This window comes from Macaca mulatta, chromosome 18 (genome assembly GCF_049350105.2).
Source record: "Macaca mulatta isolate MMU2019108-1 chromosome 18, T2T-MMU8v2.0, whole genome shotgun sequence".
Lineage (NCBI taxonomy): Eukaryota > Metazoa > Chordata > Mammalia > Primates > Cercopithecidae > Macaca > Macaca mulatta.
The window spans coordinates 17986212-18010611 of NC_133423.1; the positions used below are offsets into that span (position 1 = coordinate 17986212).

General features: G+C 40.0%; 1 protein-coding gene across 1 annotated transcript in view; it reads right to left on the minus strand.

Annotated features, from left to right (window-relative positions):
- Positions 1 to 24400, minus strand: part of PHLPP1 (PH domain and leucine rich repeat protein phosphatase 1) — a 266548-nt gene that overhangs the window by 74893 nt on the left and 167255 nt on the right. The window contains exons 5-7 of the mRNA XM_015122148.3: positions 8259 to 8405; positions 7407 to 7637; positions 590 to 792 (exon numbers count right to left, since the gene is read on the minus strand). Coding sequence (XP_014977634.3) covers positions 590 to 792; positions 7407 to 7637; positions 8259 to 8405 — 581 coding nt within the window. The remainder of the gene's footprint in view (positions 1 to 589; positions 793 to 7406; positions 7638 to 8258; positions 8406 to 24400) is intronic.

Sequence of the window (24400 nt, forward strand, 5' to 3'; positions counted from 1 at the left end):
CTTTTTTTTTTTTTAGACAGGGTCTCACTCTGTCAACCAGGCTGGAGTGCAGTAGTGTGATCTCAGACCATGGCAGCCTCCACCTCCTGGGCTCCAGCAATTCTCCTGCCTCAGCTTCCCATTCCCAAGTAGCTGGGACTACAGGCATGCATCGCCATGCCCAGCTAACATTCTGGTTTATCTTAAGGTGAGCTCTCTGTTAGTCAAACATGAAACTGGAAATCCTGAATGGAGTCAAAATAAAACTTCCTTTCACTCTCCAGTATTAAATAAAGGTTCCAGATTTAGTAATAAGGTAGTAAAGATCTCTAGATCTTGGTAATGTAGCCCACGAAATAGTTCTCTTTTCTCTCTTCCTTTAAGCAGAAAATCCAAATCAAAAGTGTGAGTAACTTACAGGCAAAATAAAATCTTCCTTTTTGATTCCTTGAAATTCCTCAGCATTTTTGTTTTGTGACTTTTATTTTAACAAAATTTGAGCTATTTTACTAACTACTTGAGCAAAGAACAATCAGAGAGGCAGAAATAATGATGCTGGGTAAATTCTTGGAACCAAAAGAGCAACTTTGATGTGGCCTATGATACATACCATTAGAAGAGGCATAGAGTGCTTTTAGGAAATAGCCACAGATGTCTAATGTGACCAGTTGATTCCTTTCACAGTGTAAAACTTCAATGTTGTTGAAAATCATGGCATCTAGATCACCAAGTTTATTGTCTCGTAGGTCAAGCTGAGTAACATGCTGTAGAAAGTCCACTTCATCTGCTATCAGCTTCCTAATTATGTTCAACCTTGAAGGAAAAGGACATAAATAGAGACTACAATTAACTGCAATGCTAAACACCCTAATACGAGAGATAGCAAGAAAGAACTCAATTCTCTCTGTACTACAGTTCTCCATGATTTTTGGAATCTCAGCATCTGGCCTTGCTTAACTAGCCAGAGTATCTATTTTTAGCTACAATTCCAGGAGGTTTTAACCTTCACAATATATTCTGAAACACAAGTGACACCACTACAGCTGGGAGAGGAATAAGCACATTGACTTTACCTTAATTTACTTCTAGGGGGAAAATAATCCACTTAAGCATTGACTTCCAAAGAACTAGGAACTGACTTCCAAAGAACTGTGAAACTATCTACACCATACTGAAAAGAACGTAAGAAACAAAACTCAGAACAACTGTTATGCACATTACAATTATAATGAATATTGAATGAAGGAGAGAGGATGCATGAGCAGGCGGATGAGTAGGATGGAATTAAAGGTTGAGGCGGAAAAACAGTAATGGACCAGAGTCACGTAACAAATAAGAGTTGCACACTGAATGGGAGCACCAGAGATGGGAATGCAAGCACATGACTCCCAACTGCTCAGGACCAGGATGAACCACCAAAACTACCTCCATCTATAAAATACTGCTTGATAGAGTGAAGTGCAGAAAATCCTGAAATCCGGTATCTAAGATCTATTGAGAAATCATAGAATGATAGAGAAAAATGGGAATCAACACCTCTACGATGAAGCAAGGCACAGCGGAAAACTGGCAGAATCTCTAGTCATAAGAACTAGTGAGTTAACTGACTGAAGTTGCTGTGGATGAGCTATCAGAAAATAAGTAGTAATGGGGACTACGAACCAAAATAACAAAGACATATTTAGCTTCAAAAGGGAGAAAAATAGATGGAAATGTCAATTTCCAGTTTGTTAGGCTATGTCTAACTCCTTTAGAAACACAAAACAAAAACCATCTACTTTCCATTACAAAGCCAGTAAAGTGCTGAGATGATGACCTTGACTAGAAGAGTATTAATATAGGATGGGCGCAGTGGCTCACGCCTGTAATCCCAACACTTTGGGAGGCCAAGGTGGGCGGTTCACGAGGTCACGAGTTCGAGACCAGCCTGGCCAGCACAGTGAAACCCCATCTCTACTAAAAAAAAGTATTAAAAATTAGCTGGGCATGGTGGCACGCGCCTGTAATCCCAGCTACTCGGAAGGCTGCGGCAGGAGAATTGCTTAAACCCAGGAGGCAGAAGTTGTGGTGAGCCAAGATCATGCCACTGCACTCTAGCCTGGGCGACAGAGCGATACTCTGTCTCAAAAAAAAGAAGAGTATTAATTTAAGTCTGGAGTACAGGAAAAAGCAGTTTCTCTGTAGTGAATTCCTATCTTTAAAAAAATAAAATAAAGCTATGGAAAATGAATTGAGAATAATATCCTAAAGCCACTGAAACACAAGGATGAGTTCCAGCAAAGAGCTGGGATTCGTCAACACACAAGCATAGCATATGGCCTTTTCCAATGTCCCTAAGAGGATGTTTTTTTGGCTCCTTCTCTTTTTTTATTCCAGGTTGTAAGATTTAAAAACTGGCCTTAACCCAGCAATCTGCCTATTTCCAAATGCTCACTAGATTACTAGAATGTGCACACAGAATGAAAAAGAAAAAACACATCTCATCTTGGGTACAACAGACTGCAGGAATGGAACAAAGGTCCATCTTCTTCCCAATCTACACTTCGAATAACCTTCAAAATGGCTTTATCATCTTCACTTGAAAAAGCCACACACAATTTCATTCAATTAACACAATTTTATGTATTAATACTAAAATAATAAGCGTTGGTTTAATAAGGAGACAAAAAAAATCTATAACAAAAACAAAGTTAATGTAACGAAAAGGAAAGTTAACATTTGGCTTAAGTTGCTAACTCTCACCATGACTGAAATACCAAGTTTTCAGGCTCACACAGTAATTCAGCTACTTAGGATGAACCATTTTATTATTTGTTTAATTGACAGATAAAACTGTATGTATTTATTGTGTACAGCATGACTTTTGAAATATATGTACACTGTGAAATGACTAATTCTAGCTAGTTCACGTGCACCATCTCACATAGCTATTACTTTTGTGGTGAGAATACTTTACATCCACTCTTAGCATTGTTCAAGAATACTATATATTATGGCATGGTGTGGTAGCTCAAACTCTGTAATCCTAACTCTTTGGGAGGCTGAAGTAGGAGGTTCGTTTGAGACCAGACTGGGCAACAGAGCAAGACCCCATCTCTACAAAAAATAAAAAAATTAGCCAGCCGTGGTGGCACATGCTTATACTCCCAGCTATTTGAGAGGCTGGGGCAGGAGGATCACTCGAACCCAGGAGTTTGGGGCTGCAGTGAACCGTAACTGCACCACTGCATTCCAGCTTGGGTAACAAAGTGAGACCCTGTCTCAGAGAAGAAAGAAAAGAAGAGAAAAGAAAAGAAAAGAAGAAAAGAAAAGAAAAGAAAAAAAAGAGAAAAAACAAGAACACAAACAAATACAATATATTGTTGACCACAGTCACCATGACATAACTAGGACAAACTATTTATTTATTTATTTATTTATTTATTTATTTAAGACAAAGTCTCTCGCTCTGTCACCCAGCCTGGAGCACAGCGGTGCAATCCTGGCCCACTGCAACCTCTACCTCCCGGGTTCAAACAAGGCTTCTGCCTCAGCCTTCTGAATAGCTGGGACTACAGGTGCACACCACTATGCCCAGCTAATTTTTGCATTTTTAGTAGAGGTGGGGTTTCACCATGTTGGCCAGGCTGGTCTTGAACTCCTGACCTCAGGTGATCCACCTGCCTCAGCCTCCCAAAGTGCTGAGATTATAGGCATGAGCCACCACGCCTGGCCCGGACAAACTTTTTAAGAGGCAAAATATGACTAAAATTCCCTTCTGGCCAGGCATTGTGACTCACGCCTGTATTCTCAGCACCTGGGGAGTCTGAGGCAGAAGAACAGCTTGAGCCCAGGAGTTTGAGCCAGCGAGGCAACAAAGTGAGGCCCCTCTCTCCAAAAAATTTAAAAATTAGCCAAGTGTGGTAGTGTGTACTTGTCATCCTAGCTACACGGGAGGCTGAGGTAGGGGGATCACTTAAGTCCAGGAGATGGAGGCTATAGTGAGCTGTGTTTGTACCACTGCACTCCAGCCTGTGAAGGGCTACGGTGATGGTGACAACGATGATGACCTATGGCTTTGTTGCAGTAAGAGATGAATAAAACAAGGTGTTTTTCAACAGATTTCACAATTTAGTAAAGAGAGTCAAATATGCTTTATGAAATACAGGAAATACAAGTATGTGATAAGTGCCATGGGTGATGTATAAAATGTAGAGAATGGTTTAAAAAAAAAAAGAGGCTATGGAAAAGGAAGCAACTCATCTGATTCCCAAGAGTGGGCAGAATGGAACAGGTGTTCATGGGAGAAGAAAAGCAGGTGCAAGGAAGCAATGGAACAGCCTCTGCATCAAAGAAAACAGCACAAGGTAAGTTTCGTACCTGCCTGTATAGTTTCTGCAGGAATGCAGGGGATGTGAGGCTCTGGGCTACAAAGGTGGGTGAGGCAATTAATATTTACCAAGGACTGGACACACTAAGGACTAACACTGGGGCTGAAGGATAAATAAAAACAGTGCTTAAATTATCTATGGTGAAAGAGACCTATTTTCTAAAGTTGTAATTCATGACAGACTGATATATAGTACTCAACCCATACACAGCTCACACCACATGCAACTCACTGTGCAAGTTTGACATCTAAATTAGTTGAGGTCGGGTGCGGTGGCTCATGGCTGTAATCCCAGCACTTTGGGAGGCTGAGGCAGGTGAATCACTTGAGATCGGGAGTTCAAGACCAGCCTGGCTAACATGGTGAAACCCTGTCTCTACTAAAACTACAAAAAATTAGCCGGTCATGGTGATGGGAGCCTGAAATTCCAGCTACTTGGGAGGCTGAGGCAGGAAAATCGCTTGAATCTGGGAGGCAGAGGTTGCAGTGATCCGAGATCGCACCACTGCACTCCAGTCTGGACAACAAGAGCGAAATTCTGTCTCAAAAAATAATAATAATAATAACAATAATAAATAAAATAAAATATACTAGTTGATTCCCTGTACAACAAGAATCAACTCATAATGCAGTTGGATATTGTGGCAATGTCAAATCATTATACGTTACTAAAATATTAGTCTCAACTTCTGTACACATCTCATTGTGGAAAAGTCGCGAATAGTTCACTTGCCACCCACAGGTTGGAGGCTCACACATGAGCAGCTCAGAGATATAGCCTCATCCTCAAAGGACTCACATACCAGTGGGCTGAAACCAAATATGAGGGCTTGAATACCCTGAAGTAGAGAACCGCAGGCTCTGAGCAAAATTGTGCTTGCTTGGGAGGTTGCACAAAGGAAGCAAATGGCTCAGTTAGAAGACAACAGTCACAGTAAGAAGAAAAAGGAAGCGATGAAAGAGAGAAACTCGTGTAAAAGAAGAGCTGATAGAATCAGCCAAGAGTTGTGTGTCTGGAAGACCAATGAGGTGGTGTTGCTATCAGCAAAAACAGAAATCCATGAGAAAGAACTGGTTGAGTAAGAAAGACACTGAACCCTGTTTTACGTGTATTTGGTTAAATGTGTCAATAGGGAAAACCAAGACGTTATCTAGCTAGCAGCTTAAGTGGAACTGGTCTCAAGAAGTCAAAGAAGGAATAGGGAAAGACTGGGGAATGATTAACATCAAGGTGAAAGGTGAAAATGAAACCTGAGAGTATATGCAACCACCAAGGCAGAAAACATGGAGAGAAAGAGAAGTGACCAACAAGTAACAGCCATACTTTGTACAAAGAGGAGAAAGAGAAGGAGAAGGAGGAGAGGGGAGGAGGAATTATTAATGATGCCACAGAAGAAATAATATGAAACTCAAAGAATATCAATACAAAGAAAACAATAATCACTTAATCTGATGTAACATTTCCATTAAGGGGGGAAAAAAAAACTCAACAAAAGTAGCCCTTTACTTAGAGAAACTAAGCGAGACTCTCCTTAAATTACTCCACTAGCTTTGATTTTAAGTATTAAGGCAGAATTAGGCTGGGTGTGGTGGCTTATGTCTTTAATTCCAGCACTTTGAGAAGTCGAGGCAGGTGGATCACCTGAGGTCAGGAGTTCAAGACCAGCCTGGCCAACATGGTGAAACCTGTCTTTACTAAAAATATAAAAACTAGCCAGGTGTGGTGGCAGGCACCTGTAATCCCAGCTACTCAGGAGGTTGAGGGAGGAGAATCTCTTCAATCCAGGAGGTGGAGGCTGCAGTGAGCTGAGATCATGCCACTGCACTCCAGCCTGGGCGACAGAGACTCTTGTCTCAAAAAACAAAAACAAAAACAGAAGCAAAAACAAAAACAATAAACAACAAATAAAGTATTAAGGCAGAATTAGAACAAATCTGATCTGATTTTCCCCTCCTCAGCTCAGGGGCAAGGAAGGAAGCAGTTACTCATGGTCATGCAACATTTACAGAGTGTCTAATGTCTATTCTGGTATTTAAATATCCTGTAGGTGATGTCATCTAAAAAGACTCAAGTTAGAACTACGAATCTTAAGAATTTATAAAGTTCTAAGATTTACTACTTGTAGACATTTTAGATTGATCTTATGTGTCAGCTAATTCACACCAAGAAAAATGTCTTCCTTCATGTACCAGGTAACTCGGAAATCATCTCATTCTTGTTACCTGAGGTCAGTGCAAGCCATTGTCCTTGGCTCTAATGAAGTTCTACCACTGGTGGATGAATAAAATAGGGCTTAAATTCTGGAATATGAGGGTTTTCTAAATAGAAGGAACTCAGAGGCGAATAATGTAAACAATTTGGAAAGCAAGTTAACAAAGTGTTTAGAGTTCCTTATCTTGTTACATTCCAAGAAATTCTCAAAAATCAGATAAATTATAATTACTTTAACTTCCAAATTAAGAATTTTATATCTGCAAATTGCTAATACTTCCCTAGGAAGGACAGGTCTGATTCCTTTATTCTGAGGAAAGGTGAAGCCAAGCAATTCTTTGTGGGACTGGAAGGTATGGGTTTCCTTGGCTGAGCCATACGAATGGAGAAGAAAGGGAGCAAAAGGTGATGCTACTTTACACTGATGAAACTGAACACGCCTGAGTATTTGGGAGGCTGAGGCAGGAAGATCACCTGAGCCCAGGAGTTTGAGGCTAAAGAGAGCTCTGAGCACATCACTGCACTCCAGGCGGGGCAAGAGAGCAAGGCCCTATTTCTTTAAAAACAGCAACAACAACAAAAAATACAAAACAAAACCAAAAAATAGCTCTCTCACTCAACTGGGTTCCAATTTGCAAAACAAAGACCTTCAAGACATACATCAGTGAGAAAGTCTCCAGTAACAGCAAACCCTACTATTAATCATAATTCTTCCCTCTAGGCAGAAATAGAAAAATGGGTCCACATTCAATTATCCAGCCTGTTTGACTTGGTCAATAACCTACTCCCCACCCCTGCAATATAAGCCAACAGCTCAAATGAGATCTATTTCTCAAAAATGGTTACCTTAGATCCACATGTTTAATGTGAGGCATTTTTCTTAAAGCCTGTAGCCTAAGGGTCTCCATACAGTTTCCGGACATACAAAGTTTATCCACAGCAGTCAATTTCTCCAATACTTCTGGAATGTCAGTAAATTCATTGAAAGAAAGACCCAGATAACTAAGCTGCTTCATGTTCTCCAACTCAGCAGGAAGGGTTTGGAGAAAGTTTCCATCCAACAAAAATGTCTGTAAGCTATTAGAGAAAACATAAGAATTACAAAGAGAATGTATAAATTTTACATCTTTATTATCAACATACAAGTTCCATAGTGTAGATCGTATTACCAGAAAATGTATTACTCTTTGCAAAATGCCTAAGGGCAGGGCCTGAGGCAATAACGGACCAAAGAGAAATAATCAGAGATAAGCATCTTAATCTTTTATTGAAAATGAAAATTATGACTAGCTTTCCCAATCTGAATAGGCTTAAATGGGAGCAACATGAGCTAACTGTGATATAAATTGATTCAGATATCCTTTGGGCTTTCCTTATTATTTCTCAAAATTAATTTCTAAGTCTTTGAATTCAATATAACTCAGAAAAATGAGAACATAACCCACATTCCATGTTTAGACATACTCATTTGCAGGGATCTTCAGTTCTAAACAAGAATATTTAATTTTTTACAAGATCGTAAAGAATACAAATCTAACACATGAACTCCATACAGACTATACAGTCCCTGATCTGTTGATTTGGGGCCAAGACTTACATGACCAACATAACAAGTTAACTAATCTCATGTGCTACACCCCCAATGCAGCTTCCCTGGGGTCTCTGGATATACCCGCCAGTGGGGTTTGAGGTACACACTTGTGCATCACTCCAACGGCTGCTGGGACCGATCGCAGGGCATTGCAGGACACATTCAGCTCTGCCAGGGTTGGAATACTGCAGACTGCTAGTGGGAAGTCCCCTAAATGATTATTGGAAAGATTAAGACTCTTCAACTTGGTGAACCTATTAAAATAAAGCAAAACCAAAAGGGAAAAAAGAGACAAATGTCACTAACATCATAATTTTAGCATAGCCTAAGAGATAATCTAGCCCAACTCCCAAATTCAACTGAAGAGGAAATGGGGGCCCCAGAGAGGTTAAGGAGCAGCAGCGCTGGAATGCACATCTGCTGACTCTAAGGCCAGTGCTCTACCTAAAATGTAAACATTCTATCTAAAAACAAACTTTTCCCTCTAAAATAAGGTTGAATATTTCAGGAAGTGAATTCTGCTGGAGTAAGTTTTTTAGCAGTATCTCAATTAGCTTAATTAACACAGTGTAAATGGCCCCAGTGAAGGAGGAAAGGGACCAGTCAGAGCTGGAGTTAGTCCTTCTGGAATCTGTGCTGTTCCAGACAAGTCAAAAACTTCTGTTTCATGTTTCTCAAACCCAAAAGTGAAATAATAAAAACTTATCAAAACAATACTCTCTCTAAGGTAACCAGGACTTTGCAGTTCCAAATTTAACAACCAATTATCAGCTGGGCATGGTGGCTCAGGCCTGTAATCCTAGCACTTTGGGAGGCCGAGATGAGTGGATCACTTGAAACCAGGAGTTCGGGACCAGCCTAGACAACATGGTGAAACCCTGTCTCTACCAAAAACACAAAAAATTAGCTGGGCATGGTGGTGCATGCCTGTAATCTCAGCTACTCGAGAGGCTGAGACACAAGAGAATCTCTGGGAGGTGGAGGTTGCAGTGAGCTGAGACTGCTCTCCTGGAATATATAGCCTGGTGACACAGTGAGACTCTATCTCAAAAAAGAACCAATTATCATTCGTCGATCTCAGTACAGTAATTGACTGATGCGGCTGACCACCCACCCTTCTTCTTAGCTCTCTTAAGCCTTCTTCTCCTGTATTAACTTCCTTTTCTTCATCTTTTCTTCCCCAACTCAAACTGAAGTAATCTTCATAGATAGTTTTTTTTTTTTTTATCAGTTTCATGCTCTCTCTACACTGTTTTCCTTGGAAATGTTTTGACTCCTATGTGAACAATTCTCTCAGTCCTGTCACATGCTGGCTCCTCTCCTGAGCTACCCCACATTTCCAGCCCAAAACTGAACTTACCATCTTTATTCCAAACTGGCACTTCTTTTTGTTCTATTTTTGTTAATAGCCCTTTCATTTTCACAGTTGCCCAAGCAACTTAAGCAATTAAAGAAGCTATCTTTCATTTTTTACTTCTCTGTGCACTCTTACATTTGGCCTATCAACGACCTCTACACCATCTCTAAATGAGATAAGAATCAGATCAGTGACTGCGTTATGCTAATTCCTTTAAAAACTAGATTACCCACATCTAATACTAGACAGTATGCACTCTGCCTAGAAGAGACACACACACTGCAAAAATAAACGCAATTCAACCCAATCAGCATATGTTAAGCTGTATTCTAAATAGTTAAATAAAAGTTGATTCTAAAGGGAAAGTTGACAATGTACCTATTTGACAGGTTGAGTGTTACCTTGATTTTTAAATAATACCTGTTTACTTGGATGGCTGAGTATAAGAGAATAGTATTTAAAAAAAAAATCACTTAGGAAAAAATTATTGCTAAATCTGAATAATCGTTCTTAAACTGTTTTATATTAGAGCCATCAGTCCTTCTTAAAAGAATGCTTATCCTCAGCCGGGTGCAGTGGCTCATGCCTGTAATCCCAGCACTTTGGGAGGCCAAGGTGGGCAGATCACTTGAGGTCAGGAGTTCAAGACCAGCCTGGCCAACATGGTGAAACTTCGTCTCTACTAAAAATACAAAAAAAATTAGCCAGCCATGTTGGCAGGCACCTGTACTTCCAGCTATGAAGGAGGCTGAGGCAGAAGAATTGCTTGAACCCAGGAGACGGAGGTTGTGGTGAGCCGAGATCATACCTCTGCACTCCAGCCTGGGCGACAGAGCGAGACTCCATCTCAAAAAAAAAAAAACAAAAAAAAAACAAAAAACAAACAGCCTACCCTCTATTCTGATTATTTATAATCACCGCAAAAACACAAGCTAGAATTACAGTCTCTTACTCCTAGTCCAGTGATTCTAAAAGCATGCTTGGGGGACCCCAGAAGAGGCACCCGAGACCCTTTCAGAAGATCCATATGGTCAAACTATTTTTATAACAATACTAAGATGTTACTTGCTTTGTGCCACTTTCTTCCCCACACCTGTCACTCGTATTTCAGTAGAGTTCCAGACAGTACCTGCTTTTGTAATAGCACACCTGATGGAACACAGAAAGAGGTATGAGAATCCAGCCAGATATTAAAAGAATCGCCAAAATAGAAAACAATGACACTCTGGCCGGGTGCGGTGGCTCACACCTGTAATCCCAGCACTTTGGGAGGTTGAGGCAGGTGGATCACCTGAGGTCAGGAGTTTGAGACCAGCCTAGCCAACATGGTGAAACCCTGTCTCTACTAAAAATACAAAAATTAGCTGGGCATGGTGGCGCGCGCCTGCAGTCCCAACTACTCAGGAGACTGAGGCAGGAGAATCACTTGAACCTGGGAGGCGGAGGTCACCAGTGAGCCACTGCATTTCAGCCTGGGTGACAGGAGCAAAACTCCGTCTCAAAAAAAGAAAAAAAAGGGCCGGGCGCGGTGGCTCAAGCCTGTAATCCCAGCACTTTGGGAGGCCAAGGTGGGCGGATCTCGAGGTCAGGAGATCGAGACCATCCTGGTTAACACAGTGAAACCCCGTCTCTATTAAAAAATACAAAAAACTAGCCGGGTGAGGTGGCGGGCGCCTGCAGTCCCAGCTACTTGGGAGGCTGAGCCAGGAGAATGGCGTGAACCCGGGAGACGGAGCTTGCAGTGAGCTGAGATCCGGCCACTGCACTCCAGCCTGGGTGACAGAGCAAGACTCCGTCTCAAGAAAAAAAAAAAGAAAAAGAAAAAAGAAAAAGAAAACAATGGCACCCTTCTTACTATTTTTGTTTTGAAAAACTGTTTTTTAAAAAATGTCATTTATGTTAATATGGTTTATTACAGTCTAAATGAATTAATATACATTAAGATATTTCTTTATTTTTTTTTTTTGAGAAAGGGTCTCTATTGACAAGGCTGGAATGCAGTGGTGGGATCATGGGTCACTGCAGTCTCAACCTCCTGGGCTCAGGTGATCCTCCCACCTCAGCCTCCTGAGTAGCTGGGACTACATGCACGCACCACCAAACTCAGCTAATTTTTGTATTTTTTGTAGAGACGAAGTTTTGCCGTTTTGCCCAGGATGGTTCCGAACTCCCGGGCTCAAGCGATCTGTCTGTCTTGGCCTCCCAAAGTGTTGGAACTAAAGGCATGAGTTATCATGCCTAGTCTAAAATATTTCTTTTCTTTTCATGAGATGGAATCTAGCTCTATTGCCCAGGCTGGAGTGCAGTGGTGTGATCTCGGCTCACTGCAACCTCCACCTCCTGGGTTGCAATTCTCCTGCCTCAGCCTCCCAAGTAATGGGATTACTCTACAGGTGCCCAGAACCACGTCTGGCTAATTTTTGTATTTTTAGTAGAGACAGGGTTTCACTATGTTGGCCAGGCTGGTCTCGAACTCCTGACCTCAGGTGATCCTCCCGCCTTGGCCTTCCAAACTGTTGGGATTACAGGCCTGAGTCACTGCACCCAGGCTATATTTCTTAGTTTAAATTTGTAATTCAGCAAATATCGATACATATAATTGACATAAATAAAAGTTGCTTAAGGGCCTCAATATTTTAGAGAGCAAAGGAGTCCTGAAATAAGATTGCCATTTAAAACACAGTACATCCAGTTAAATTTAAATTTCAGATCAACAATAAATATTTTTAAGAGTATGCCCCAAATATTACATCATGGAGCACACTTACGCTGAAAAAAGTTATTCAATGTTTATATGAAATATGAAATTCAAATTTAACTGGTGCTTCCTCCCCTAGGCCCCTAACCTAAATCTGGCAACTCTATCTGATACAAAATGTTTATCCTAGGCATCCCAGATGAAACTGCTGTTCTAATCCAAACAAAAACAGCATTCCACTTTCTAGATATTTTTCCCCATTTGAGAGAATGGGCCAGTTTAAAAATTTGCATGCAATTAAATTAACTCAAAAAAAAGTTCCTCTAGGAAGAAAAATATCCACTAGACATTATCCAACATAATAGAGCACGGAAACTTTTCCAAAGTGGGGAACAGAAAGATTGTAGAGCTAGTAATTACTCAAGATGAGAAATGAAAGCATTAGCTTTTGGAAAAGCATAGGTCAATAACTTGGGGGGTGGTGGTGTTTAATTCATTTGTGCAAACAAATTTACTAGGATATCACTCCTGAGGATAAAGGAAAGCAGCAACATGCTGAATGAGTAAAATGCAGTTAAGTTTTAAATGGAAAAGAAGGCTGGGCGGAGTGGTTCACACCTGTAATTCCAGCACTTTGGGAGGCTGAGGCAGGTGGATGACCTGAGGTCAAGACTTCGAGACCAGCCTGGCCAAAATGGTGAGACCCCACCTCTACTAAAAATACAAGAATTAGCCGAACGTGGTGGCGGGTGCCTGTAGTCCAGCTACTCGGCAGGCTGAGGCAGGAGAATCATTTGAACCAGGGAGGCAGAGGTTGCAGTGAGCCAAGATCATGCCACTGCACTCCGGCCTGGGTGACAAAGCAAGACTCCGTCTCAAAACAAAATAAATAAATAAAATAAATAAATAAATAGAAAAGGAAAAAAAAACCTCTTAACAAGTGTCTCCTATTCATTTTATGTACATATGAACATTGTGAAAGTGATAATGGCCACCACCTCTAATTATAAAGAGAAAGAGAGAAAACCATTCTCTGCATCAGCTAAATAAGAAAACACTACCAGATTTATGTAAAGAGAACTGCCCTCAGTCCTAGGTGCCAAGTGCCCCCTACAGAACAAGGAATTGGGGCACCCTTTCCCTAGAGCTGCAAGGTCCAGTATAACACAAGTGCCAGGTAGCACTGAGCACCTGAAATGGGACTAGTCCAAATGGAGATGTTCTTGAAATACAAAATACAGAGTAGATTTCAAAGACTGAGTACAAAAAAGAAGAATGTAAACTATCTCATTAACTTTTTAGAACTGATAACAATTGATACATTGGCTTAAATGAGGATACATTATTGAAATTATATGTGGCGCATATTATATTCCCATTGGAGAAGTGCCCTCTCCATACTAAGAGTAAGCAGGAGACTGGAATTCCTTACCCTGCATACCAACCTTGCCTCTAGAGCTTGTGTGGGTTCTTCCCTGCGTTCATCCTCCCACCAGTGTGTGCACCCATGTGCCCTAGCACGGGCAGAGGTTGGACATATGGGTTGCAGTGTCCACACCCCTGTTATGGTGAGGAACGGAGCTAGAGGAGGGAAGAGAAGAGGTGGGGTCCCTGGCCCAGCTCTGCACATGTTATCACATTCAGTGCAGAATCCCTGGGAGTCTGAGGATTCTAAATTGGAATCTGTGCTTCCAGGACATTATTTTTATATTTGACAAGGTAGGGGGAGAGAACATATTTTACTTAACAGTTTCTTAGCTTGGTTATAACTTAAATATTCAGATATATGGTATGTGGCTCTCCATTTATACTTTTACCCTAGACCCATAAATTTTAAGAGCTGATTCTGACTTAAAAGTATCCTCAAAGTCTTGCTCCTTCTCACTACATTCTCCACCCCCTTTGCATTCCTCCCTGTGCAGCCAATCCCCCAAACTCTTCCCAGAGAAGGACATGGTATTCAGCAGAGACTTATCAAATAAAGCATAGACTGTTTCTGAGAACTTAAGTTCTTGATCAGAGCGTATCAACCAACATCAACTAGTGGTAAGTACCCCTTAGCCTTCTTAGAGTTCCACTTTTCCTTTCTAGATGTGGAAAGCAGTCAGATTACAGGACATTTGCAGATCCAAATACGCTTTCAGGGAAAGACAGAGGGGGAGGTCCACAGAGAATTCCCTTCCCTCGAGTAACTGAAATGAGTGAAACACATACTTGGAAGCAATGTTTAAGTTATGAGAGATAAGAGATCAAAAGGGTGAATGGATGACCTTTCCTCACTTTACCTTCATTTAAAAAGAATGAAAAGGAGACAGCCAGGTGACAGCACCCTAGTATAGAGGAAAAGTCTAGAAATCTCTGTCTCTGTAACAAAATATAAGACTTTCAGATCTGCCATAATAGGTAAGCCAGGTATTTTCATTAATTAATTCATTCATTATTTTGAGATAGGGTCCACTGTGTCAGCCAGGCTGGAGTGCAGTGATGTGATAATGGCTCACTGCAGTCTTGACTTCCCAGGCTCCAGCAATCCCACCTCAGCCTCGCAAGTAGGTGGGACCACAGGTGTGCACCACCACGTCCAGCTAATTTTTGTATTTTTGGTAAAGACAGGATTTCTCCATGTTTCCCAGGCTGGTCTCAAAGGCCTGAGCTCAAGCAGTCTACCTGCCTCAGCCTACCAAAGTGCTGGGATTACAGGTGTTAGCAACCACGCTTGGCCAGGTAAGCCAGATAAATGATGAAATGCACACAGACCCAGATTCCAAGATAAAATTGGTTTTAGAAAGAATATATAAATATATATACACACACACACATACACACACACGTACACACACATTTTGTGAAATATTTTAAATAATTTTATTTTAAACTAACATTTCAGTGCTACCATTGCATTCAATGAGGCTACAGATATTTCTTCATAGCTGTTCAACATAGGTAAGTGGAAGAGAATCAGAGCATCACAGAATTTAAGATTACTAAAAAATATTTTAATGATGATTGTACTAACTACAGTGGTCAGTTTATAATCATAGCCAGGGACAATTCTACTTGATGCTTTAAAAGGACAAGAAACCTGTGGCTTTTAAAAAACATCATGCCTGTAATCCCAGCATTTGGGGAGGCAAACAAAGGAGGGAGGACTGTTTGAGCCCAGGAGTCCAAGACTAGCCTGGGCAACACAGGGAGATCCCATCTCTAAAAAAAGTAAAATAAAATTAGCCAGGCAGGGTGGTATGTGCCTGTGGTCCCAGCTACTTGGGAGGCTGAGGTGGGAGGATGGCTTGAGCCCAGAGGTTGAGGCTGCAGTGAGCTGTGACGGTGCCACAGCACTCCAGCCTATGCAACAGAGTGAGACTCTACCTAAAAAAAGAAAAAATAGGCCGGGTGCGGTGGCTCACGCCTGTAATCCCAGCACTTTGGGAGGCTGAGGCAGGCAGATCACGAGGTCAGGAGATCGAGACCATCCTGGCTAACATGGTGAAACCCCATCTCTACTAAAAAATACAGAAAATTAGCCGGGCATGGTGGCAGGCACCTGTGGTCCCAGCTACTCAGGAGGCTGAGGCAGGAGAATGGTGTGAACCCAGGAGACAGAGCTAGTAGTAAGCCGAGATGTGCCACTGCACTCCAGCCTGGGTGACAGAGTGAGACTCCATCTCAAAAAAAAAAAAAAAAAAAAAAAAAAAAAAAAAAAAATATATATATATATATATATATATATATATATATATATATATATGAAAGAATGAAAATAAAAACAAAAGGAAAATCCCCATGTTGAAACTTAATCCCCAATGTGATAAGAGATAGGGTCTTTAGGAGGTAATTAGGTTATGAGGATCTGTCCTTACAATTGGGATTAGTGCCCCTGTAAAATAAATTGAAGCGAGCTGCCTTGCCCTTTCAGCCACGTGAAGACACAAGGAGAAAGTTGCATCCTTGAAGCACAGAATGAGTCCTCACCAGACACCAAACCTGCTGGTGCCTTGATCTTGGACTTCACAGCCTCTAGAACTGTAAGTAATAAATTTCTGTTGTTTATAAATTATCCATTCTGAGGTAAATTGTTATAGCAGTCCAAACAGACTAAAGCAGTGGATATACCTTTCTTTTTTCTCATGTGTTACTGAAAAATGAGAATAGAAGGGGCCTTTGAAGTCATTTTCTTTAATTTTCCAAGCTCATAGATTTAAAAAAAAAAAAAAAAAAAAAAAAAAAAAACAAGCCCACAGAAACTGTATGACTACTGCATGCAATTATGAATCTACTGCCTTTTGATGTCATTACAACTTTTCATCTCTCCTCCTCCTCTTTTGTTAAAGCTTATTAAAGAGTTTAATATAAATAAGTATCTATCACTCATAATTCTAAGCCACAGGTCAAAGAATGGCCTCAGAACAGCACTATCTTACCGTTCTCATTTTCCCCTACCAAGAGTAGCATTATCAGTAATGGAGGACAGTGAATATTCTGAACACTGTATTTACATTCAAACCAATTCAAGCACAGCCCAGTGCTCCCAAACTACTCAACAACCTGAAAAGACTGACTTCACTTTCCAGGACAAGCAGTATGTTTTAAAGAAAGAAATATAACTCAGCTTCATTTGTTCTACAATATAGAGTTCACACTACAGAAAAGAAGTTAACATTTATGCAGCACATAATCAAGAGTAATATTAATGATTAAAATGAAGTTACTTCAGTCACAGTATTATATTTAGCAAATAGCAATGAGCATCACTCAGGTCTGACTTACTCCAAAGGCACACTTTTAGTTATTGATACCAAGCATCACAGAAAAGCACAATCAACTAAGTATACTTGATAGAGACAGAAAACTATAATTGTAGTATGTCTGCAAACAAACCTGAAGTCTCTTTCAAACTAGGTATCCTAAGCGCCCTATAACAAAGTGCAAAGGCCGGTGCCATGACTCACACCTGTAACCCCAGCACTTGGGGAAGCTGAGGCAGGAGGACCACTTGAGGCCAGGAGCTCAAGACCAGAGTGGGCAACACAGCGAGATCCCATCTCTACTAAAAAAATTTTAAGTTAGCTGGGTGTGGTGATGTGCACCTGTAATCCTAGCTACTCGGTTAGATCACTTGAGCCAAGGAGCCTGAGGCAGTAATAAGCTGTGATCGTGCCACTGTGCTCCAGCTGGGGCCACAGAGCAAGACCCTGTCTCTAAAATAAACAAATTAAACAAACAAACAATGTGCATGACTGTTTGCCAACGGTGGGGTCAAAGTGGGGACAGGGAAGAGATGGTAGAATTAAGCTGATACTATCACTATTAAATTACTAACACTGCTTTAATTTGTACTTCCTATTATATTTACATTATAAAATGAAAATACAGTAACAATGACATTGTACATTTAGACACAAAATGTGCTAAACTATCTAGGGGTGTGATCTACCAGTGTTCCTATCTTTTCCTTCCTTTCTCCAACTTCATAGCCATGACTAATCAATGGCAGAGCCAGAACAGCAAACCTTCAAACTGCTATTGAGAGAACAGAGCAATCGGTTCCGTCCCTGTATTTTCTTAGTTTCCCTTTTAATCTAGACAACAGTAGACCATGTAAATGTATCACTGTCTACACTTGACTTTCAATGGAATTTTCCCCCAGTTACTAAATTTTGAGGTGTAATCTTCCAAGCTACTCCCTTAAGCAAATTATTTAACTCTATAAAAGGGAAGAGTGTTTAGTTTCTTAATCAGAAAAGTTTAAATGCACCAAATTCATGCATCCAACTTCTCTACCTTTATTAGGTAAATATAAAATTTTTGTTTTGTTTTTGAGACGGAGTCTCACTCTGTCACCCATGCTGGAGTGCAGTGGTGCTATCTCAGCTCACTGCAACCTCCACCTCCCAGGTTCAAGCAATTCTTCTGCCTCAGCTTCCGGAGTAGCTGGGACTACAGGTGCCTGCCACCACGCCCAGCTAATTTTTGTATTTTTAGTAGAGACAGGGTTTCACCATTTTGGCCAGGCTGGTCTCGAACTCCTGACATTGTGATCCACCCACCTCGGCCTCCCAAAGTGCTGGGATTACAGGCATGAATACCGCACCCAGCCAATATAAAGGTTTTTAAAACAAGTAAACCACGGTTCAACAAGCTCATTTGATTCTGGCCTCTAAAAAACTAGTTGGGAGTCAATGCTCATTAGAAAATGAAGTGGAGCCATTTTTATCCAAGGGCACGAAAGAAAAAAAAAAGAGCCAATGTTTTACAGTATCAAAGTTGAAAGAAATAAACAAATATACAAAAATGCTACCAATCCTCACATACTTCCTCCTTCTGGGCTTGTTTTGTCATAAGATGTGCTTAATCTTTTTCATTTTCTTAACATGTATTCAATCTGTCTATACTCAAAAATGTACGTACAAAGCTATTTTTGCATGTGAGCTACAGGGAATGGCTATATATGCTTGTACATATTTAGGAAATAAAATCAAATAAACAGCATGATGACTATTTGGAGACACAGTATTAATTAGCTTTAGATATATCTAAGTCTTGAGTAATTTTTCTTCCAGGAACTAGGGATAGATACAATACACTTGAAAACTTGACTAAAATAACAGTATGATGGAAGTAGTTGTACTTTTAAACCTATTCCAAATGTGCTCAAAATGGATGTCACAAGTAACACCCAGGAAGAGAAAACCATACTTGTTTTAGGCAATGATTCTAATAGAGAGAAATCAATATTATTCACCACAAATGGGTCAATTAAAAAGACTCCCTAAGTAAATAAATTTCCATTTCACAGTAACAGACCGTGTTTAACTTGTTTTTTCCTCTGTGGGGCAAATGCTAGCCCACTTTGGAAACTATGAGGCTTCAGTGTTAAGCAATGAAAGAGCCGCTCAACGGCTGGACTTGTGAGCCTCGCTCTGGGCCTGTCCCCTATTTTGCATCAATTATGAAAAGCAGGATCCCTAATGGCTTTGAGTGGCTCTGCCTTAGTAGGGAGTTGCCAGGCTGTCAGTGCTCTGTAAGACTTTCTTTTAAGAGAAAGATTTTATTTGATTACCAAAACAAGAATGCTCTTTTTAACAGGGTGAGTCAAACTATAGAAGCATATAAAGAAAAAGTTAACAGTCTCTCCTACTTCATTTCAAATCCCACCCTCCTGAGATAAGCAGTGTCAATAGTTTGGTCTATATCCTTCCAAAGCTTTTCCTCCTTACAGCTGCATAAACAGGAGATAGCCCCCTCCACATTTTTTTGAATGAGATTATACTACATATATTTTTTCTACAAATTGTTTACTCACCCAATACAAACAAATCATCTTACTGAGTCAGTACATAAAAACCAACTTAATCTTTTTGACAGCTGCATAATACAAAGAGTACAAATGTACCATAATTTATTCCATTCGTCCACTGATTGACATTAGGAGTACTCCTAGTTTTTCTTCTGTTACAATTCTGCAAGAAACATCCACTCATGTATCCGGTTGTGCATCAATAATTTTACTTTACAGTACTTATAGGTGCCTAATAGGCCTTATTCTTAATTCTGAAATCCAAGAGACTCTGAAAATTGAAAGATTTTTAATTGACTCACGTGGTGGCAAAAGCTGATCTGAACTGATGTGAATATCATTTGATCTCTCTAGAAATATGAATGTGTCTCCTTATGGGGTGCTCTCTCAAACCCTGCTGGAGGTGTTACATAACGTACAGTATATGCACCATGTTATCTCCATTTAATCTGAAAACACAACTGTCCTCAAGAGTTTTGATAAGGGACTGTGAACCTATACTTCTAAAAGTATAACTGATGGCGCCAAGAGTATGTAGAGTTTAAATATGTACTACAAAACTCCAAAAAAAAGTTACAGAAATTCATACACCCATTCAGTCATGTAAGAAAGGGTCCCTTTACCCAAGCTAGCACTTAATGTTAGCATCTTTTCAACTGTTGCCAATCTAATGGGCAAAAATTACATAGGTCGTTTCAATTTTTATTTTTCAGTAAAGTTGAGCTGCTTTTTGCAAAGAAGAAAATGGTAATTGCAAATCTTCTTTGAGATACACGTTCATATCCTTTGCCCACTTTTCTATTGGACTGTTCACCTGCCACTTAGTTTGCAGGCATTCCCTGAATACCACCTGCCGTGTACTGTCAAATGCTACAAACACGTCCTGCCAGCCTGCTGTCTGGTGTTTCCCACTCTGTTCATGGTGACTTTTGGCACACACTATTTTTTTTTTTTAATTTTTATTTGCTCAAATTTGGCAATCTTTTCCTTTATGGGATCTCTGTTTTTAATGTTGCTCGAGAAGGTCCTCTCACTCCACCCAAAGTGGTACAAATGTTCCCTTAACGTTTCCTTCTAACATGTAGATATATTTTATTTTTTACATTTGGATCCTAATTCCAACTGACATGTTTTACAAGAAATGTCAGGTGGAGGGCCAACTATTTTCTTTCTGGTAGCTAGCTATGTTACCAATATTTATTAAATAAGTCACTCTTTCTTTTTTTCTTTCTTTCTTTTTTTTTTTTTTTTTTTGAGATGTGGTCTTGCTCTCTCAAAAATAAACACATAAATAGATAAAATCAACCTTATCCATTCAATTTAAATAAATTTTATATACTAGGGGAAGGGAGAACAAAAAGAGAAAGCTTAATGCTTTTCCAATAAAACAGAAAAACTTGGGTAAAAATGAATTACACTTAAAGTTTATGTTTCTCTACTTTTTTCCAGAAGAATTTATAAAACCAAGCACAAGTTGTTGTTCTTAAGAGCACACCTTGTGGTTTTGAGACCATTAAGTTTGACAGAGTAACTTTTCTTTTTTATCTTTAGAAGAAATAATCTTGGGAAGTGTATCAAAGTGCTTTTAAAAATGTATATTGAATATACTTGCTCTTTAGAAACAACAGTTAAATGAACGAATGAGAGACAGAGACCCCCAGTAAGCAACTTCCTTTCCCATGAACTCCTCAAATTCCGATTCATTTTGTGTGCTGCTTCTTTGGCTTGGTAAGTTTGTCCTACAGCCATGTTTTAATATTCTTGCCCTATCCAACTATGATATAGGGCAACCTATATGTGAAATAATAGTCACATAAGGAAGCCAAATAATTTCTAAAAGACATAAGAGAGGCTGTCTCTCCTGGATAAGGAAAGGAAGGGAATACCTTTTGCTCCATGTTCCTCTTGGACTCATCTATGGCAGCACTGGCATAAGAAACATTTGACCCATTGTGCCTGCTTCAGAACTGCTGGGAACACCCACCCTTCAGAAGGCGTGACTCAACTCCTTTTGGCTTTCAAGCTGTTGTCCACACCCCCAAACTTATTGGCCTGTAAGTGAACTCTTCTCAGTTTCTTTGTGCAGTGCTTTTCCTGTCGTCCCTATAAGACTTCTAAAATGAATCCACATGAACTTACGTATGCCCTTCTGTTCCAAGGGCCGAGCAGTCCACCAGCCTTGTCCCCAGTGAGCACCTGCCATCATCTGGGAGGCTTAGCAGTGCACAAATGCTAATGCGGCACACAGCCCGCTTGTCAGCACTTGAGCCAAAATAAACAAATCATCCTATCTGAATCCTAGTCACCATCAATGACTCCCTGTACAAGTAAAACAAACATATCACCTTTTCATATAACTAGAAAACAAAAATAAGCACATGCATATTTTACTTAGGTAAAAATTAAAATTTACAGTCACGAAAGAATTTTACAATTTTCTTAAGAACTGCTACAGATGTTGAAAATCAGAATAAATATACCAAAGCTAAAACTCATAGACATAATTTTTCAAAAGTAATAATCAAAGAACTAGAGAATTCTCACTGCTGACAATAATTGCCATGGACATTTTGCTGTAAAGGCAAATTAAAGCATTCCCTAAAGAGAAAAATTCTTTAATTAAAAAAAAAAAACCTCTATTATTTATTTTTTAAAGTGATGAAGTGTCACTGTCACCCAGGCTAGAGTGCAGTGGTGTGATCATAGCTCACTGCAGCCTTGACCTTCTTGGCTCAAGCAATTCCCACGCATCAGTGTCCACAGTACATGGGATTACTACACCCAGCCCTAAAGAGTAAACTTTTCTTAATCCTTCTTTTAAAATGATTCAAACAACAAAAAAATAAAAAATTAAAGAAATTCAAACAAGAGGTACTTACTGGTTACTATGTGTCAAACCTTAGGCTGGGTTAATCCTATGGATACAATAACAAATAAGGCACAGCTCCTGCCTGTGGTGGAGAGGGAGGTATGCAGTGGCAGGCTCCATGAGTCCAGTAAGTAAATTACATAGAGAACCACTCTAGATCATAAGATGGTAATTATGTGAAAACAGCAGCCACTAGATCTATAGTAAGCCTGTAGTAACTAAATTCAGGAAAACAATGAGTCATAAGCTGCATAAATTTGTCATTTTGATTCTTTTGTAAATTAGCAATATAAGAATCAAATACCAAGAAATATGTTATCACATTACACTTAAACATCTCTGTTTTGAGATGGTTTCTTTACTCAATTTATCCATGACTACATTTTTTTTTTCATTTTCTCACCAACGTATCTGCCCACAGTAAGCCCATTAATTGCCAATGATATTCAAGAGATGTTTAATATTAACCACCACACTAGGAGGACAAATAAAAATATTAAAAGAACAAAACAAAACAATTCCTTAAAAAGGCAGAAAATGGATCACTATTTCTGCTCCTCTTCTCAAACCAAAGGAGAGAAGATTCACAAGTGTACTTGGATAAAATCCCACTCAAGTCACACAAAGATATATAAAAAGGAGAACCAAATAGCATCTATATCAAGGATATTGGATTACCAAACAAATGAGAAAGTGAACACAAGCAAAAGTGAGAATAATTAGGTCATGAAAACGTACTTAGACAGTAGCCTAAACACCATATAACAAATAGGCTAAGCATATCTGATAGCTAAATAGAAAGGAAAAAAAAACCAAAAGACCCTAACACCCAAAAGTTTCCCAGGTATAATAAAAGTCTGGTGCTAGGGTTGAACCATTATTCACTAAACATTTCTTGAGTTCTTACTATGCACAAAGGTGCTGGAAGTAAACAAATGTGAATTAGACATGGTTTTCACCCTCCAGGAACTTGAAACAATTTGAGAACAAAGCTCTTATAAAATAAAGCAGAAGATGAAAACTGAAAACTTACTGGCGGCAGTGGTGGGGGTGGTGGGAAGAAGTACCATAAGTGTTTACAAAAGTGAAAACTTTTACCTAAGGAAAATGAGTAAGAGTTCAACAGACAGAGGGGGACTGGAAGACAGACCATTTAAAAAGAATGGTATGGTATGGCTATTTCTCAAACTTTAGCATGCACTGTTATAATGCAGATTCCTGGGCCCCATCACTGTAAGTTCTGATTCAGGTCTGGGATGAAAAACAGGCATCTGTGTTTCTAGTTATCTTAGTCTATTTTGTATTGCTGTAACAGAATACCAGCTGGGCACGGTGGCTCATGCCTGTAATCTCAGTACTTTGGGAGGTCAAGGCAGGCAGATCACAAGGTCAGGAGATCAAGACCATCCTGGCTAACACGGTGAAACCCCGTCTCTACTAAAAATACAAACAATTAGCCAGGCATGGTGGCATGCGCCTGTGATCCCAGCTACTCAGGAGGCCAAGGCAGGAGAATCGCTTGAACCCAGGAAGCGGAGGTTGCAGTGAGTCGAGATCACGCCACTGCACTCCAGCCTAGGCGACAGAGTAAGACTCCATCTCAAAAAGAAAACAAAAAAAACACATACACACAAAACCAGAATACCATTGACTGGGTAATTTATAAAGGAAAAAATTGATTTCTCACAGTTCTGAAAGTTGGGAAGTCCAATTTCAAGATGCTGGCATCTGTTGAGGGCCTTCCTGCTGTGTCATCCCATGGCAGAAGAGCAGAAGAGCAAGAGAGCAAACTCACAGCCTCAGGCCCTTTGATATTGGGGATTAATACATTCATGAGGGTAGAGCCCTCATGGCCTAATCATCTCTTGAAAGTCCCACCTCTTAATACTGTTGCATGGGGGATTAAGTTTCCAACACATTAACTTTGGAGGACACATTCAAACCATAGCACCAATAAACACTACAGGTGATTCTGACGTAGGCATTTCATGAATCATTTTGTGAAACATTGATTTGGAAAGCAAAAAC